The sequence below is a fragment of the Notolepis coatsorum genome (genome assembly GCF_963971535.1).
Source record: "Notolepis coatsorum genome assembly, chromosome: 17".
NCBI classification, from domain to species: domain Eukaryota; kingdom Metazoa; phylum Chordata; class Actinopteri; order Aulopiformes; family Paralepididae; genus Notolepis; species Notolepis coatsorum.
This window is the reverse complement of record NC_140181.1, coordinates 84,417,990-84,438,583: the sequence shown is the minus strand read 5'-3', so window position 1 is coordinate 84,438,583 and position 20,594 is coordinate 84,417,990. Positions and strand designations below refer to the sequence as shown.

The 20,594-nt window shown below is 44.6% G+C and overlaps 1 protein-coding gene across 1 annotated transcript in view; it reads right to left on the bottom strand.

Moving 5' to 3' along the window:
* Positions 1-20,594, bottom strand: part of abtb1 (ankyrin repeat and BTB (POZ) domain containing 1) — a 50,756-nt gene that overhangs the window by 6,817 nt on the left and 23,345 nt on the right. Inside the window, exons 5-10 of the mRNA XM_084333214.1 lie at positions 20,355-20,514; positions 10,423-10,468; positions 9,233-9,349; positions 7,111-7,223; positions 6,922-7,020; positions 5,408-5,575 (exon numbers count right to left, since the gene is read on the bottom strand). Of these exons, the coding sequence (XP_084189340.1) occupies positions 5,408-5,575; positions 6,922-7,020; positions 7,111-7,223; positions 9,233-9,349; positions 10,423-10,468; positions 20,355-20,514 (703 nt within the window). The remainder of the gene's footprint in view (positions 1-5,407; positions 5,576-6,921; positions 7,021-7,110; positions 7,224-9,232; positions 9,350-10,422; positions 10,469-20,354; positions 20,515-20,594) is intronic.

The window sequence follows — 20,594 nt, the reverse complement described above, 5'->3', positions numbered from 1 at the left end:
CGCCAGACCACAGATGATTTGAGGTATTTTTTTTCTTTTCTTTTTTTTTCTTTCAGAGAAATATTTAATTAGCATATTTTTATCATCAGAAGCATGAATAGTCTCTCCACTACAATAAAAAATAAAGATAAATAAATAAACATCTAGACATGATTTTTGAACGTTAACAGTAGGCTACCGGGTAGCCGCTAAAACGCGAATCAGTTGACTGTATCACTTTCCGTAGCTAGCCTAGCACGCTAGTTAACTTTCTCGGCTCGTCTGCAGTCAGCCGCCAGAGGCGAAAATGTGTGACAAACGAAAAGGAGATGACGGCAGCTCATCTGCAAAAAAAGTTAGGACCTACAGCAATCGCGAAAATTACATCACCATGGGCTTCACTGAGGGACCAGACAAACGACCCGAGTGTGTGATTTGTGGAGAAAAGTTGGCAAACTCGAGCCTGAAGCCCAGCAAGCTGAAGAGACATCAGGCGTCTAAGCACCCAGAAACCGTTGGGAAGGATCCGGACTTTTTTCGGAGGAAAGAACAGTCTCTCAAGGCGAACAAGCCTGTTGATGTTAGAGTAGCGTGGAGCAGGGGTGGCAGTGATTTACAGAAGGCTACCGAAGCCTCCTTTGAGTGTTCGCTTTTAATTGCAAAAGCAAAGAAACCACACAATATTGGCGAGCAGCTCATCAAACCAGCCTGCATCAAAATGGTTTAGAAACTGTGCGGCCCACAGGTGGCGGATAAACTAAAATCAGTACCACTCTCGAACAATGTAATGAAAGACCGAATTGATAAGATGTCAAGTGATTGCGAGCAGCAGCTGTCAGAAAAGCTTAGAAAGGGTCCATTTGCCATACAACTTGATGAAACTACAACTGTCGCAGACGAGGCTGTGCTCATCGTTTATGTGCAGTATATCGAAAATGAGGATTTGAAGCAGGACATTCTCATGTCAGTCAACCTTACTACCACCACTCGAGGTGAGGATATTTTTACTGCAGTGGATTCTTACTTCATTCAACATAAATGCAAACCGTTCACCATTAGGGCCTGATTTGAGAGGATGAATACAGGATTTGAATATTGGCCAACATTTTGAAATACATATGGTGCAAGATGAGATTTGTTGATGGAAGGCACAAGTCAAAGAAGCATAGTGGGTCTAATTATGATGCATATGCCTGTGTATAAGCAGTTTGTTATTAAAATGACAAAAAAAAGTATTAAAATGACAAAAAAAAAATTATTTTATGGTATTTTATTAGGAGGGGGGTCCAGGAATTTCATCAGAGATGTTTGGGGGTCCCTGGGGGAAAAAAGGTTGGGAACCCCTGGTCTAGGGGTCAGGTAAGTCCTATGAACAAAGTTAAGATTAATCTGTTGGTGATCTGGGTTGCGTGATGATAGCCGAACATTTTCCCAGACTGCATCCGGGATATCCTTCCTCCAAACCGTGTCTAGGGGAAGGACCTTATATGAGGACGTAAGTAAGTGGCGATAAAAGTCAGAGACGAAGCCTCTCGACGTCTCCTTGTCATAAAAGAATTTGTGAAACCTGTGGTGCTCAAGTGGAGCATCCCATGGGACGCTGTGAGCCTTCAGAGCTGCTCTTATTTGTAAATAGAAGAAAAAGGAAGATCTGTGGAGGTCAAATTTGTTGGATATATCTTGAAAACAGCAGAGACCAGAGTCATCGAAGATATCCCCCAATGTGTGTATGCCTTTCTTTTCCCAACCAGGGTATCTGATAGGTTGTTGTCCAATAAGGAGTAAATTGTTATTAAATAGGGGAGAATGCATGTGCCATTTATGGTGGTTAGTACACGTTTTCTGTGTGTCACGCCAAATCCGGATCACATGTGTAATAAGAGGGCCAAATCTTAAGTTGCATTGCTTAATTGATATGTTGGTGTATACTATATCCTGCAGTCTATGTGGGGCCACTATCTTCTCCTCCAATGGTCTCCAGGATACCGCTGCTTGAGAATCAAACCAGGTGATCAGTGGTCTTAAAGAGAACGCTTGAAAGTAATATTTGAAGTCTGGAAAGGCTAAACCCCCGTCGGTTTTATTTCTCTGTGCAGTGGATCTTTTTAATCGTGGGCGTTTGTTGTTCCAAATGAATTTATATGCAGCAGAGTGCAGTTTTTGCCAGTAACCAGCAGGGGGGGGTAACGGCAACATGGAGCTGATGAAGTTAATTCTGGGCAAAACATTCATCTTAACTATTGACGCTCAGGCCTGTAATGAGTTTTTTTTATTTTGACCACCTGCTGAAGTAATCTGTGATCCCGTCTCGCAAGCCGGAGTAATTATACTTCACCGTCTGGCCTATAGTGGGGAATATTTCAACTCCAAGACATTTAAAGTGTTCTACCATGAGTATATTTGCTGGGAGGATGGTAGCCTTCGCAGTCACATTGAGTGGAAGGAAGGTTGATTTTGGCCAGTTGATCTTAAATCCCGATAAGACTGCCAAAATTTCTAGCGTTGGGAAAGAGTTTGCTCACAAATATTGATTGACTGTCTAAGATCAAAGGAATGGGGAACGTTCTAAGTGTGAGGATTGGTCCGTTGCCGAACGCACACTTCTAGGTCAAGTACCAATTACCATCACGCACCTGATGTGTGTTCTAATCAGCGCTCCAGAGGCTTCATATACTGGGACCTTCTTTCAATCGTTTTCGGGTCGTTTTGAATACTACTGCTTCTGCCTGCCTTCCCCCCGTTGTTGTGCCTCGTCTACTTTCCCTCCAGGACATCTTTGGATTGCCGCTGGTGAATATCTTGATCATCCGTTTGGAGCTGCGCCTCGTTGCCCGCTTTACGCGTTTGCGCTTTGGTGAGTTTTGGAACCAAACCCTTTTGGATTATCTGTTTTTGTGTGTTTGGATAACACTGAAGAGTATCGTTTTTGTTTGCACTGGACTCAGCTAAATTGTGTGTTTTGGATAAACACTGAAGAAGTACCGTTTTGTTTTGTACTGGACTCAGCTAAATTGTGTGTTTGGATAACACTGAAGAAGTACTGTTTTGTTTTGTACTGGACTCAGCTAACTTGTGTGTAGTTTACACCGAAGATCAAGTCACTTGTATTTCATACTGGACTCAGCTAAGGGAGGACTGAACTGCACTGCCTCTGTGTACTGTTGGACTGTTGTTGATCTCTCTCTCTCTCTCCGTTTCCACTCCGAGTTGGAGCTGGGAGTATCTGCAGAGCCGCAACGGCGTCTACGCCGATTCCCCACCTCTAACACCGGGAGGATCTGCAGAGCCGCAGATAACTCTGCCGAAGGCATTCTCCTTTTTTGTTGTTCAGAATTGTTACTTGACTCTTTTTGATTCAGAGCAGTTGGAACGATCGAGCGCTTCGTCTCACCTTCCTGAGGGGGCTCAACGACGCAGTAAGGGACCAGCTCGCGACCCAAGAGGAGCCCGATTCTCTCGAGGGCCTGATCAGCCTCGCTATCCGCATCGACGGACGCCTCCGGGAGAGAAGGCGTGAGCGAGCACGACTGGGACCCCCAGACGTTCCCCAGACCCCCCGTCCTCGTGACCGTTCTGCTGACCGTCCTGCCCCCTCCGTGTCTGGTGGGTTTTTTCCCTCCCGAGCTGTGACCGAGGAGGAACCCATGCAGCTGGGACGCACCCGCCTTAGCCCGGCCGAACGGGAGTCCAGGCTCAGGTCCGGCCTTTGCCTCTACTGCGGCCGGGATGGACACTGTGTCTCCAATTGCCCTACCCGGCCAAGAAGACCAGGCTCGCCGGGACCCCGGGAGATCCTGGTGAGCCGTTTTCCCTGTTCCCCCACCCGTGCACCACCTAACCGTCTGACGAGCGTCACCCTAGCCTGGGCGGACCAGCGGGCGACGGTGGGTGCACTCATTGACTCTGGTGCTGATGGGAGTTTCCTGGACGTTGAGTTTGCCACCCGGGCCAACATTCCACTTGAGGACCTCGAGAGGCCCTTGGAGGTTTTCGCGCTGGATCATCGCTGCCTGGCTGACATCACTCAACGCACCTGTCCTGTCCTCCTCACCGTGGCTGGTAACCACGTTGAGAGACTCTGGTTTTTTATTACCAGATCCCCTCTTGTCCCCGTAGTCCTGGGTCGGCCCTGGCTCGCGCAGCATGAGCCCCACATCGCCTGGTCCTCCGGCACCGTCAGGGGGTGGAGCCCCTCCTGTCATGCCCAGTGTCTTCAGGCGGTGTCCGGTCCTTCGCCCCAGGGTTCCCCTTGTGTCCCTGTCTCTAGCCCCCTCTCCGGGCCTCTGTCTCCGTCTCCGGCCTCCCTCGCCGGTCCTCTGTCCCCGTCTCCGGTCCCCCTTTCCGGGCCTCTGATCACCGGCTTCCTTCGGTCCCATCCGGGCGGGGTGGGTCGCCGGGTGGCTCCCGTGGAGGGGGGGGTACTGTGAGGATTGGTCCGATGATCTGTTTTTGTGTGTTTGGATAACACTGAAGAGTATCGTTTTTGTTTGCACTCGACTCAGCTAAATTGTGTGTTTTGGATAAACACTGAAGAAGTACCGTTTTGTTTTGTACTGGACTCAGCTAAATTGTGTGTTTGGATAACACTGAAGAAGTACCGTTTTGTTTTGTACTGGACTCAGCTAACTTGTGTGTAGTTTACACCGAAGATCAAGTCACTTGTATTTCATACTGGACTCAGCTAAGGGAGGACTGAACTGCACTGCCTCTGTGTACTGTTGGACTGTTGTTGATCTCTCTCTCTCTCTCCGTTTCCACTCCGAGTTGGAGCTGGGAGTATCTGCAGAGCCGCAACGGCGTCTACGCCGATTCCCCACCTCTAACACCGGGAGGATCTGCAGAGCCTATAACTCTGCCGAAAGCATTCTCCTTTTTTGTTGTTCAGAATTGTTACTCGACTCTTTTTGATTCTGTAAATAAATACGCCCTAGTGTTTGGCTAACTCTGAACTACCTGTCTGTGCCGTGCTGTTGAGGTCGGTTTCAAACCCTAACACTAAGAGAAGGCTGCCTCCAGAAGACATTTGTTTGTGCAACATTGTTGCAAGTGAATGTATCTGCTTTTGGCTAAATGGTGCAAGTGAAATTATAAAAAAGATTCTACTATGGAACAACGCTACATGCATTCTAAACCGAGTTAGCTTAAGTTGCACAGTTGCGATAAGCTCCGCCCCTGTGGCAGAAGGAGCCACAAGAGTCATGTAGCATTTTTGGTGAACAACCTAGACACAATATTTTGAAAGCGTTGTTGGGCAGCAAAGTAATATAATGACATTTTATTATAATATAATTGTTGCTGGTGCCTCATTTGTCGATCCATCTCAATTCATGGTAATATTTTACAGGTATTTCAAAGTAAAGATCTTCCATCCTGTATCACCAGGTCACAAAATCCAAATGATAGGAGACTCTGTAGAGACTGAACTAACCTCTGTGTCGTCACTATAGATGTAGTACAGGAGGCGGATGAAGATTTCATGGGGGATGTTGTGAAGGGTGAGCACTGGTGTGCTAGGTTGGGACTGCAGCATTTCTCCCTCACTGAAGTGGTCTTCAAGCAGGGCTTTAAAGTAATCACTGCGTCCACAGAAAAATGCCTAAAGATACAGAGACACGTCACAAGAGACACGTTAACATGGTTAACACTCAACTCAACGGAGAGACGGAACATTGTGGTGCAAAGCAGACCTGGGTTACACAGTATTATCATGCCTTGTCTCCATTAGCTATGTTCAGTCTGGCTGGGGCTAGCCATGGTCTAGCATGGTATGGTTGGGTTTATGTCTCCATTAGCTATGTTCAGTCTGGCTGGGGCTAGCCATGGTCTAGCATGGTATGGTTGGGTTTATGTCTCCATTAGCTATGTTCAGTCTGGCTGGGGCTAGCCATGGTCTAGCATGGTATGGTATGGTTGGGTTTGTGTCTCCATTAGCTATGTTCAGCCTGGCTGGGGATAGCCATGGTCTAGCATGGTATGGTATGGTTGGGTTTGTGTCTCCATTAGCTATGTTCAGCCTGGCTGGGGATAGCCATGGTCTAGCATGGTATGGTATGGTTGGGTTTGTGTCTCCATTAGCTATGTTCAGCCTGGCTGGGGCTAGCCATGGTCTAGCATGGTATGGTATGGTTGGGTTTATGTCTCCATTAGCTATGTTCAGTCTGGCTGGGGCTAGCCATGGTCTAGCATGGTATGGTATGGTTCCATTAGCTATGTTCAGCCTGGCTGGGGCTAGCCATGGTCTAGCATGGTATGGTATGGTTGGGTTTGTGTCTCCATTAGCTATGTTCAGCCTGGCTGGGGCTAGCCATGGTCTAGCATGGTATGGTATGGTTGGGTTTGTGTCTCCATTAGCTATGTTCAGCCTGGCTGGGGATAGCCATGGTCTAGCATGGTATGGTATGGTTCCATTAGCTATGTTCAGCCTGGCTGGGGCTAGCCATGGTCTAGAATGATATTGTATTGTTGGGTTTGTGTCTCCATTGCATTTCTTGTTAACTCTCCAGTTGCTAGGCAACCTTAAAAGATTCACAACATACCACCAACTGTGGTACACAAGCTAAACCATGAAGATACAACAGGTCTGGCCAGGTTGTGAAAGATGGCTGTCTTAGCCAGCTCTGGCCAGGTTCTAAGGACAATGGAGACGCTCACTGTGTGCCAGACGGGCCACAGCACGGCTAAACCCTGGCTAGTGGAGACAAGGCCACAGCACGGCTAAACCCTGGCTAGTGGAGACAAGGCCACAGCACGGCTAAGCCCTGGCTAGTGGAGACAAGGCCACAGCACGGCTAAGCCCTGGCTAGTGGAGACAAGGCCACAACACGGCTAAGCCCTGGCTAGTGGAGACAAGGCCACAACACGGCTAAACCCTGGCTAGTGGAGACAAGGCCACAGCACGGCTAAACCCTGGCTAGTGGAGACAAGGCAATAGTGTGTGCATACCTTATGACACGAGAAATTGTAACCATCGATTCTGAAGCAAATGTCGGGATAACTTGGGAAGTTGTCTATTCTGTCAAATGGAAGTTCACCAAATCCAACCTGGAAAACATCAGAACAATCAGCCACAATGAAATGCCTACAGCTGTTCTAATCAGCATGTTTAGTTATGTTGTTTACTATTGTCCTCACTCTTAGTTCTGAGGGAAGAGCACAGTCTGCTAGTTGAGCCATCTCCTCCTGAAGTTGACCATGACGTGGCTCCAGGCTCAGCACTTTCACACAGGTCCCAGGCTTATTGGACACTATCGACAGAAAGAAGTAAACACGGAGATATACTGTACATTACATGTCAGGGAAATGACACAAGAGAAACATCCTAACTGTACATACTGTACATTACATGTCAGGGAAATTACACAAGAGAAACATCCTAACTGTACATACTGTACATTACATGTCAGGGAAATTACACAAGAGAAACATCCTAACTGTACATACTGTACATTACATGTTAGGGAGATTACACAAGAGAAACATCCTAACTGTACATACTGTACATTACATTTCAGGGAAATGTACTAACAGTCCAATTAGATTAATCTGTCTAGTTTAGTTAGGATGTCTATTTGCTCCCATGTCTGCTTTTCTGCAGACATGGGAGAACCTTTTTAACCTCTGTCTCTGTCTCAACCGGTCCCATGGAACAGCTTCATACCGCCTTCTGTCTGGCCTGCAGTGCTGAACCTTACCTGCTCTGTCCTGACCAATTCTGAGTGGTTTCTCCTGCCCCCCGGGGAATACGGCCCTGATCTATTGTCTTGTATCTCATCCTGTATACATACACTTGCAGTAGTTCTATCTATTACTCAGTTTCACAATTTTCTCATATACTTTGATTCACCATGTATGCATATGCTCACTACATGTATTTATTGCTCCATTCCGCCCACTACAAACATGGGAACTCTCTAACCCCCCCCCCCCCCCCCCATCTCTCTGAGTGGTTGTCTCGTATAGTGTTGACCAAGGTGGTGGATGTCTCGGGGTCTTGGCCAAGATTGCAGTGACTGTTCTACAGTACGTGCACCACCGAGGCCATGGATCAGCTTCTTACCGTCTTCTGTCCGTGGTCTGTCAACGTGGTTTAGACGCAGAGTTCATTGCTGGGTTAAGTACTTCTATTCTATTCACATAATATGCTTACTACATATATCTATTCTATTCACATATATGCTTACCACTTGTATCTATTGCTATGTCCGCCCATCACAATCATGCAAACTGTCTAACGCCTGTCCCGTCTCCCTGTCTTCCTGTGAGTGGCTGTCTCGTAGTGATGACCGGAGTGTTGGACGTCCCGTGATGATGACCGGGAGGATGTGACCCTCTCTGCGCCGCCCCCTTGCCTCAAATAGATCCGCCATCAGCTCTATTTTTAATATTTCAAAATGTTCAGTTGCTATTGCATGCACTTATCTGTGCTTCATTACACTTATGAGTGCATGCTTTACCAACTGTTTTGCCTGTTTTATTGCAACACTACTATCACCGACATCTAAGAAGGGAGATCCCCCCTTGAATGGCCCTTCTAAGGTTTCTCTCCTCCACATTGCCTGTGGTGCATTTTTTCCTATTGCTAGGTTTTAGTGAGTTTTTCCTTACCTTCGCGTGGGGTATGTCTGGGAGTGTTGCATTTATTTTAAATATTTTGGACTTTATGGTGTTTTTGTTTTGTTGTTGATTTATTGTGATGTTTCTTCTTGACTTGTTTAAAGAAGACGTGTCCGGCCCATGGGGACATTAACGTGTGTTGTCGGGCCTTACAAATACATTTGATTTGAAATTTGATTTGATTTAAATCACCAGCAAAAGAGCAAATCCAGTGTGCAGAGTATTCAGTGTCAACTGTAAATGGTAAATGGCTTTACAATTTTTGTTCCTCACATTCACCCATTCACTCACACATTCACACACCGATGGCGGAGGCAACCATGCAAGGTGCCAACCTGCTCATCAGGAGCAATTAGGGGTGAAATGTCTTGCTCAAGGACACTTCGACACGCTTCCCGGGAGGAGCGTGAATCGAACCGGAAACCCTCCGACTACCAGACGACCGCACTACCTCCTGAGCCACTGTCTCATAATGAGGAGACAAATCTTAACACCACCCTAAGCTCTAGACCGCCTAGGGGTTAATGAGGGTAGTGTTTAATAAATTCCCATTTCCAAAGACTTTACACACACACGCACACACACACACAGTTACTGAGGTGTGTTTCCTGTGTAAACGTGACCATGAGGCGTTTCTTACCAAATTCGTACACCTGTTTACATTTGATCTCCAGCTCATCAATAAGGTCTCCCATTTTGCACTGTTTTGCCAGTCGTTTGCAGTCCTCCACGAGACTCACATCAATGTCCATACGTCCTGTAGATTAGATTAGATTCAGATTTATTGTCATTATACAGCACAAGTACAGTACAACAAAAAGAGGTTTGGCATCCAACCAGAGTGCAAATGTAGCAGTAAAATGAAATAACAATATATAGGTGATCAGACTGGGTATTAAATATATAAATTAGTACTACTGAGTGTAGTGCTAATCAGATGTATGTACAGGGTTGTGGTATTAATATGTACAATGATACAGGTTAATTCATTCAAACCTTTATTTATTCTCGAAAAGACAATTGAGGTCACCCTCATTTTCAATATCGTCGAGACTTTACAGACATTTCAATGCATACATTTTTACAATATAATAATAATAAATATGAATAACTATCTATATAGAACTTTTCACACATGGACCGCAGTCCAGAGTGCCCCACAGCAATTAGTATAAAATGAACATAGGCATAAAATCAGCACACAATTGACAGAATAAAAAACAATGCATAAATTGCAGACATAATAGGTATAAAAGACAATAAAAGTAGTGCAACGTAAACGTGCAGACATAAGAATAGGCAAAAATAAGTACAATAGTACAATGTTGTAACAAGTCAAAAACTTTGCAAGGACCAAGTCAAAACTCTGCAAGGATTGCAAGCCAGCACTGTGGGCCGTTCCGATGACAGGACAGCGCCAGGATCAAAGAGGCTAATTCGCCGGTCGCAAGTAGCCTTTACGGCCATGAATTATGAATGGGCTGAACTGATGGGCTGAACATAGTGGAAGTGCTGACGCGCACTAGTGATCGAATGTATACAGGTGTATAAGTAAGTATATAGAGGGGTTATATGCAGGCAAAATATACAGTATATACAGCACTGTTGTACATGATATCATACAGAGGATATGGGTAGACTATAGTATGAGGTGAGCTGTAGGCAAAATTATGACATTTTAAATGACTGGATTTGATTTTTTTATGCAATGTGGTTTGGCATCATAAGTTTGAACATATGTAATGTCATGGTACTTTCTATAGAGGAGGTCCTGCAACAGAATTGAAGAACTAGATTGAAGTTATAATAATGGCTTCTCTAAACACTCACCTGTGTAGCAATACTGCAGGATGGCTCCAAAGGCTGCAGGGTTGATCTGAAAACAACAAAGCTTTTTATATTTCTATATTCATGTTTACATACTTCTTCCACATTACCTGGCTACTAGCAGACTACTCTGTTTTGCTATGACAATCTAATGACAATGCATTAAGCAAATTACAGTGCGAATACAGGTTAGTGTGGTTATTGGTTAATACTACAGTGAGGTATTATCATAAAAAAGAACACAACTCAGGGTTCTCATCAGGATTTTGCACGTATGAAATGTATATTCCTAATGACACGATCAACTAGACATATGCTGTCGGTGGCTGATAGTGAGTATATCCTCAAAGTGGCCCAAACCCTCAATGACACCTTTTGATCATCACACCCCATGAGGTCGAATGAGAATCACATGAACTGCCTAGGAGGAGTTGGAAACAAATATGAAATATTAAAGATGGCCCTTGTTGTATAATGTCACTTTCATATAGATAATAATGCTAGGATATCACAACACATTGAAAATATCATCATGATCGCTGTTGATCGTCTTTTGTTTTGTGACAATAGTGCCACCATTAGGCCAAATGACTAAAAACGTCGGTAACACTTTATAATAGCACTCACTCAGTTATAAGACCTTTATAAGGTATTTGTAGATAATGGACTAATCATGAACAAACCATTTATATACATTCATAAATTATTATTAAATCATTTATAACTATATTTGTATAACATTTACAAATTAGTTCTACATTATTTATAACTCATTATCAACATTGTTTGTACTTGATTTGTTCATCTTTAAATAATGTTGTTTAATGTGTAGTAACACATTTGTAGATGCTTTGAAAAATGAATATGAAAAAACGACTATACTGTACCGCCATTTATTTGTTCATGTTCAACAAATGATTTGTTAAGACATTCATAAAACATCTATAAATCATTTGCAGATGCTATTGTGTGCCATAATCTAAAGTGAAGCCTATTCATCATTAACTTAATGTCTAAAGGTTTGTTATTTGTGGACTTTCATGAATACACGAAGCAATTACCAGACTTGTCTTTTCATGTTTAACAAATGATTTGTTAAGACGTTCATAAAACATCTATAAATCATTTGCAGATGCTATTGTGTGTCCTAATCTGAAGTGAAGCCTATTCATCATTTACAAATGTCTAATAGTTAATTATTTGTTTACTTTTTCATCGCTTGTTACAAATGTTGTAGACAGCTTTCGGATACACCCTTCTTTGTGACATCAAACAGTGACAGAATTAGGACTATAGATAAATGCAATTGTATTAATATAAAATACATGCATAACATATAGTGTTATACCTTATAAAGGTCTTATAACTGAGTGTTATTATAAAGTGTTACCAAAACATCACAGACCTCCTTGCTATTATAGGACAAACATATTTGTCAGGTGTGGTGCAAATTGCACAAAGAGTTCACAAGTAACACATCACTTCCTGTTTACCATGCATTTTCTGTAATGGTGGACATTCAAAAAGCTTGAATTGAAAGGAATACTGGAGCAAACTGGTGTTCCTGCTTCTTCACTTGGAAATAATTCGCCACTCGATACAGGATTCATATATTTCCCTCGGTTTCTCTCTAGAATATGTGTGGTCTGTGCTTGATCGATGCAATACGCTAGGGCAGTGGTACGGTTTTTACAAAGACGATGGCTAGAAGACATCTGTGGACTGCATTGTGGACTGATGATGTCTCGGCAGCTTTTTTTTTTTATCAACTTTTTCTCCCCATTTTCTATTTTTCTCCCATCCCAATTTTGTGTATCTAATTCTTCCCTCCCCTGTCTTGAGCGTTGCTAGACTATGCCTCTCACAGGTCGGTTGTAGTGAGGACAGAAGCCTTGCATCACGTGTCCCCTCCGGTACACGAGGAGGCAGCCTGTCGCATCTTTTCACCGCAGCAGCTCGAACTCTCAGTGGCGAGGAGTAACGCGTGGGAGGCTCATGCTGCCCCCGTCACTTCCTGCTTCCGTCGCACCGGCGTCACCAAACCGACCTGTAGGAGTCGCTGTCCACAACATCAAATCCCCACCCACCGGCTTTCCCACCCTCTAACACTTGCCAATTGTGTTAGTATGAACGACCGGCCAGCCGGTAGCAACGCCGAGAGCTGGCTCGAACCCAGCGTCTCCTGCGTTAGAGGCGAGCGCCTTGCCCACTGCGCCAATCAGCCGCCCTATGTCTCAGCAGCTTTATGACTGTCCACCATTTGATAAGATCTGGTGGTGGTCATATGGTTTGACCAATCAATTACCAGTACGTAAATGACACATTTCAAGATGTTGGTCCCTAGATGCCACACAGAGTTGTAAGTGAACAGCCCAGGTGAAGTAGGAAAGTCAGACATTCCAATATGGCCGACGTCCTGGATCCTTTTCATGAGCAGACTTCACGAGGAGCCGCATCTCAGGATATCATTTCCATGACCGTATGGCTAACGGCTTGAATGTTGAAAGTTTGGCCTAATGGCACCGCAACAGGTGGCGTGACAAACGAAAGTGGTGCACTGCCTCTTTTACATAGTTTGGGGGGAGAACCCTGTGACTTCACTTCCCATATTGACCTATCTCAAACCCTGCTCTGTTGGTCAGTAGTCTTGTACTTAGCAGATAGGTCAGTAACCTACCAGATAGGTCAGTAGTCTTGTACCTACCAGATAGGTCAGTAATCTTGTACCTACCAGATAGGTCAGATATTATTATTATTTATTTATTTAGAGGGGACACAGCATATTAACTCAATGGCCGCCAACAACGATTTAATACGCGTTTGTCCGCCAATCGAATAACGCCAACCATAACGTATATAAACGTTATTGGATCGTTATTTCTTTTATTCGCTATTTCTATTCATAAAATCACCCAGGATGGCTGTGATTACCATATGCAATGTGTCTGAGATCGCAAAGGTCCAATACCGCCGCCTGGTGGTATGCGGCCGATGTCGCACTTCCTTTCTGACTCTGTGTATGACTCTGTGTAACATTGAAATTCCTCTGGGCGGAGTTTTTGAGTAACGTGGACCGAGGGGTATACCCGATCGCATTGAATCGCTTTCGGGAGACCAGATTCATTATGCTGTGGGGGGTTATGGCGTGGGCCAAATGGACATACGATCTAGCAGATGGCAATCAAATAATTGGAATATTCTTTTTGTAATCTCACCGGCCACAGGTAAGAGCAATTTAACGTCAATTTCAGCTTGGTTGTGCATTTCTTTCATAGCCATCGCCCTGATCAACGTATGCTGTTGTACTAACGAATGCCGTTATTGACAATCAATATTTTTTTGGGGGGGGATTATCTCCCACAAACCTGAACGTTATTGCCATAAAACAGAACGCAGTTAGTTTCTCTACCTTTCTGTGAACGTCTTGCAAAAAACGGTTTTGCAATACGATGAAAAATGGTGGAGAAATTTACATTATAAAAAAGATGGCAGAATTCAGTACAAAACCTTCTGTTTAATCATCTTCCCTTTATTCATTTGCTTAGATATTTCAGGTCTGGACAATTTTAGCATGGTGTTATTCACAGTCAAAGATAATTAAATTTTTTTAATAGAATTGATATTCTCCTTTGGTTCATTACAATTTACTCAAGCCTAGTAACAGACACACTATTTCTGACACTGATCCATATATGTCCCTAGATTCAGATAACAAGAACATGCAAATGGACCATTTAAAAAATGTTTTAAATGTTTTTCTACGTCCTTATGAATGAGTGACATAAAAAAAAATTACAAAAAAAAGCAAAAAAATATATATATATATATAATTCTTTGTTTATTTTTTTAATGGATGGAAGAGCCGCACATTGACGGGCAAAGAGCCGCATGCGGCTCGCGAGCCGCGGGTTGGCCACCCCTGGTCTAGAGTATAAATATGTTTTTTTTTTTTATCCACTTTTTCTCCCATTTTCAATTTTTCTCCCATCCCAATTTTCATATCGTCCAATTCAACCCTCCCCTGTCTTCGAACGTTGTTTCTTGCCTCCCACAAGCCGGCTGCAATGTGGACTAAGTCATACATAGAACGAGTCCCCTCCGATACTCGAGGTAACAGCCGTCGCATCTTTTCACCTGCGCGGCTCGATCTTTCAGCGTCGGGGGTCTGGGCTTTGGAGGGGCCCCGCCCCCGTCGCTTCTTGATTCTACTGCGCAGGCGCACCAACCGACCTGTAGGAGTCGCTGTCCACAACGCCCGATCCCCACCCTTCAGTTTCCCTCCCCGTAATACGGCCAATGTGTATTACTGTGGACGACCAGCTAAACTAAAAGCAATGTGGAGAGCGGGGCTCGAACAGGAGGCATCCTGTTCGAGCCCAGTCTCCAGCATTCGTTGCGAGCGCCTTGCCCACTCGCCACGTAGTCGTTTATAATTCTGTGATCGTCGTTAAATTATTTATGTAGTATGGGTGATATATAGATCAGAGCAGTTTGTATGGATAATAATAAACAAACAGGCTGAAACTCACGTCAGTCTCCTCTTACCGTTGGGCGATGAGAGTGGAGCAAACAGATCCCAGTTATGTGATGGGGATCAAGGCGATCCAGTTCCGGTTTGTATAATACTAATACATGCCCAAATCATGTGGATTATTGAGTTATGGCAACGATCCATATCCACGGTGTGTCTTGAGTCCCGCGACGATAAATAAGTGGCCGGACGGATTTAGGGGACGGACCGAGCTCCAACGGGCATATCCGGTTTGGCAACTTGCAGATCAGCCACCAGGTGGCAGTATTGAAGCGTTGCAGAGTTGTGCCGGCTCACACAGCATCAGACAAGCCTCTGTGAGTGAAATATGAATACCATGGCAAAAATATGAAATATGATCAGAATAACGTTGTACGCCGTGATCTGGCAGAATTTGCATGAACTTGAAACACGTCGTAAGCCGTTTCCGGCGGAGAAAGGGTTAAGTATAATATGCGTCGCAGCCTATTACTGGCCTTCCAGGAATTACCCTAAACCGCTCTAAATCCATACTTATATTCACCACGGTATAAAACGGGAATGTATGGATGGAAAAAATATTCCTTTTTCACATCTTTAGCATATCCCGTTCCCAACATGGCGGTCAATGAGTTAATAGACACTACAAATAAATGCAGTGTAAATACACCGAATTTAGCAAGGATGCTAGTTTTCATCAGCAGTCCGCACACAAAACATAAAAATTAAACAGGCAGGCAGTGAAGCATATCATGCTACGAGACAAAGCATAAAAACATACATACAAAAAACAAAGTACAAGGTATAAAGTTGTAGGATGTTGTCAAGGTGCACTACTATACTATTTGACTATACATGGTCACAGGTTTGGTCAGAGGTTGTGGAGTAACCTTTTTTTTTTTAGATTGAACTTAAAAGATGGAAATGATGTACAATCTCTTATGGTCAATGGTAGATCATTCCAGATTAAACAGCCCTGGACTGAGAGGATGTTTTTACCGAAGGCGGTTTGCCGGCCGGGCACCCCTCTAGTGGTTGCCCTAGTGCTGATTCCTCTATCGGCTTTCCTTTCTATGAATTCCCTCAGAGGGGGCGGTTTGTAACTTTCTTTACATGTTTTTTGAAGGTTAAGGTTGAGTCTAGCATGACCCAGAGGTACTTGAACTCTGACACAAGTTCAAGTTCCTCCCCACCCAGAAACACATTTGATGACTCTAAGGTCGCTTTCACATATAGTTTTGGTGGACTCTGTGCGGTTCTGGTGGTGAAGTTGCAACATTGTTGCATTCTTCATTTGGTTCGCCTGCGTTCACACTAAAATCTGTGAGGCGCACCAAACTATCTGAACAATGTCACGCGGTCGAAAAGGGCGCTCGTCTATTGGACACAATGGAGAGTGGAAATCCCTCCCCTTCAGAAAGTGAAATGCGGAAATACACAAACTGCGTAGCCGTGAGCAGGTGTGATAGTAGCAGAGGCGTGGCACTGATAGAGAGTGGAAATGTGTGTGTGGCTGCGAGCCCGTGTGTGCGCGGGCGTGTGTGTGGACTGCGATCCATGTCTGACTCCAGATCAGCGGATCACCCAAGTCTGTCCACGAGACATGTTTACACAGTGTGCTTGTACTGCCGCGTGCCACGGTATTAATAATAAGCCGTGTTTCTATTGGACAGTGGAAATGTGTGTGTGGCTGCGAGCCCTTGTGTGCGCGCGCGCGCGCGTGTGTCTGTGTGTGGACTGTGGACTGCAAGCCCTGGCTCCAGAACAGCGGAGGCTAGTTGTTCTATTGAAGCCGATTACCACCATCCTCTCGCTAAACAACTTGTACACCACGTTGTTTTTATGAGTTGTTTTTATTTGCAGTGAATGCCGTGCGCCTCTGTAATAATAATAAGCCGCGTTTTTTCTTCCTTCTTCCCAAGATGCACAGTATATAGATATATAGATAGATAGAGAGATATATGCAGTGTGCTTGTTTTGCAGAATTGCAGTGAATGCTGCGAGCAGTGGTAATAATAACCACTTCCTACATTTGGTCCGCGTTTGGTTCGATGAAGCCGAACCGAGACCTACGTTTTCAGGCGGACCAGAGTTCGACTGCTTGGTCCGCGGACCGAGTTCGACGCGCATTCACACAAACCCGAAAAACGGGACTATCGAATTCTGGTCCGAAAGTCCGGACCAAACAGCCCCTGTGTGAAAGCGACCTAACACAACTGTTCTTTTGGAAAAAGCCATGCAGACTGTCTTTTTTGCGTTCAAGAGCAGACATGAGTCTATGAGCCAGTCCTGAACACTGGTCAAGACAGAAGTTAAGACCGTTGACACCTCTGCATAGCTTTTGCCATGGGTAAATATAACAGCATCATCTGCATACATCTGCACATGTACACTGTTACACACATCAGGTAGATAGTTTATAAACAGAGAGAACAGAATTGGTCCTAGTATTGATCCCTGGGGGACACGAACCGAGCAAGTGTGGTAAGGAGACTTGATACTTGATACTTATTTAACTGATAGAACACACTGCGTGGTCTATAATGATTTAACATCCGAGACCCTCCCAGTGCAATGTGGTGTCCCACAAGGCTCTGTCCTGGGCCCTTTGCTATTTTCGATCTACATGCTACCCCTCGGCAATATCATACGCAAATTTGGCATAAACTTTCATTTTACGCTGATGACACCCAATTATATATACCTATTAAGCCAAATGATTCCTCCCAATTACAAAATCTTGAGGCCTGCCTGCTTGCCGTCAAAAAGTGGATGTCGCAAAACTTTCTACTCCTTAACTCTTTCAGTGCCCACCACGACATAACACGTGTTATCAGCCCGCCCCCTGAATGCCCACCACGACAATTAGCGTGTTATTTTTTTATTAGCGATCTGAATTAAAATTTCATCAACCGAGTCTCTCGTTGGTAAACCAGCCCCATCAGGAGCTCAGATGTGAAAAAAGCGCCCCCTATCGTCTCCCAGATGGTAATGCACCCTTTTGGAATGGACTCAATGAAAATGGATGAGAAAAGAAAAATCCGGAATCCACATTTTACTTTTCAGGCATGTAACCCGAGCCGATTGCAGTCATTCTGGTCCCTCAGAACAGCGTGGAATATGTGTTTCGAGCACCCAGCGTTGGATCAATAAAAACGATTGATTTTTGGAATGGCGATCAGGAATTGGAATGATCTTTTTGGAGAACATCTGATCTGAGGTAACGAATCTATTTTACAAGTCTTGGGATAATCAGAGTTGTATTCGCTGAGCTCTCAGCGTTCGCCCTATGTGTGTGTGTGTGTGTGGGCGATGGCTTTGAGGAAATCAGAGAACCGATTTTTCAGATCGCCTATATAGCGTGCATACGTACACATATACTATCGATAATCTAGCGTTTATTTGAAAAAGATTCATAAATAGGCCGAAAAATTAAAAAAAAATTGTGTATTCTAGAATATTTCAGTACAGGGTGTTTATTATGGAATATTTTTATTTTCCTTGAAAACGACAGACAGTGAGAAACACAACCCCCCCCCCCTCTCGCGCTGAAGAATATGCATATTAGATCACTCAGTGATTAACACCTATGCGCTGTTTGTATGTGCGCGCGTCCATGTATGTGCGTTTCGTGACGCGATGTAGTTCTTATCGCAAATGGAGATTATTACAATCATACCATCTAGCAAGAATTAAACGTATTTACAAGTCGTATTAGGTTTAGCAAGTTGGGGGACGTATACCTTACATGTCAAAGCACTAGAAATGGCCATTTTTCTATTTTTATCGATTTCTGAAAAGATGTCCTTTTTGAGCATTTAAGAGGGATTCTAATTCTTTTGTTGTCCGCCGACGGGTTCAAAACTCCAGCGTGACCCCTAAGGGTTAATAATAATAATAATGGATTGGATTTATATATCGCTCTTCTCTGACTGACTGTTGCTCTGACTCAGAGCGCTTCACAGAGTCCATTATTCGTTCATACACAGTCATACCGGTGGTGGTAAGCTACAATTGCAGCCAGAGCTGCCCTGAGGCAGACTCACGGAAGCGTGGCGAATAATCAACGCCTACGGCCCCTCCGACCACCACCAACATTCATTCACATGCATACACATTCATACGAGGCAAGTAGGTTAAGTGTCTTGCCCAAGGACACAACGGCAATGGGATGGACATGGGCTTGAGCGGGATTCGAACCACCAACCCTTCGATCATTGGACGCCCCGCTCTACCCCTGAGCCACGCCGCCCCACAGGTTAACCACTGTTTGGCGTTGGTGTCATTAATAATAACCGTGCTGGAATATGAATGCCCTTTTTCGCTTCCTTCTTTTAAAGTTCGATTACCCAGGGATTAAAGTTCTCCGTCAATTTGATTACGAATCGCGACGGATTTTCCGTCAATTTTCTACCTGCATGGTTTAATATGATTATTTTTTTTTACCTACTTTTTTCTCCCATTTTCTATTTTTCTCCCATCCCAATTTCGTATTATCCAATTCTACCCTCCCCTGTCTCGAACGCTGTTAGGCCATGCCTCCCACTGACCGGCTGCAATGTGGACAAAGCCTTGCATCACGTGTCCCCTCCGGTACACGAGGAGGCAGCCGTCTTTTCACCTGTACAGCGTGATCTCTCAGTGGCGAGGGTTGGAGGAAAGTGCTCGGGCACCTGCAAAGTTTAAATGGAGACCATCTACTGCAAAGAGATTGCTACGCTGCCAGAAGAGGTCAAAGTTACTTATAAAGTTCACATTGTGGGTACGACAAGCGGACTGGAGCCAGGTGTTTAGGCTTAGCTCAGTAGGTTACTGATCGGTCGGTAACCTACCAGATACGTAGTCTTGTACCTACCAGACAGGTCAGTAACCTACCCGACAGGTCAGTAGCCTACCAGATAGGTTAATAGTCTTGTACCTACCAGATAGGTCAGTAGTCTACCAGATAGGTTAATAGTCTTGTACCTACCAGACAGGTCAGTAACCTACCAGACAGGTCAGTAGTCTTGTACCTACCAGATAGGTCAGTAACCTACCAGACAGGTCAGTAGTCTTGTACCTACCAGATAGGTCAGTAGCCTACCAGACAGGTTAGTAGTCTTGTACCTACCAGATGTCAGTAACCTACCAGATAGGTCAGTAGTCTTGTACCTACCAGATAGGTCAGTAGTCTTGTACCTACCAGATAGGTCAGTAACCTACCAGACAGGTCAGTAACCTACCAGATAGGTCAGTAGTCTTGTACCTACCAGATATGTCAGTAGCCTACGAGATAGGTCAGTAGTCTTGTACCTACCAGATAGGTCAGTCACCTACCAGTCTTGTACCTACCAGATAGTTCAGTAGCCTACCAGACAGGTCAGTAGTCTTGTACCTACCAGATAGGTCAGTAGCCTACCAGACAGGTCAGTAGTCTTGTACCTACCAGAGGGTGCTTGAGGGTGATCATGTTCTTTCCTCTCCACTTGGTTTCGAACATAGCGGTGAAGTACTCTGAGCGAGCGCTGAGGACACAGCGGTGAGCCTGGAACGTCTCTCCGTGAACCAGGAACTTGACATCACTGTACTGGCCTTGCTCCAGTAACCTAACACAAGAAGAGGGACATAAAGGTGGAAGGGTTAGATAGGGACAACCCTGGTGGCTCAGTCCCCCAACTCACATTGA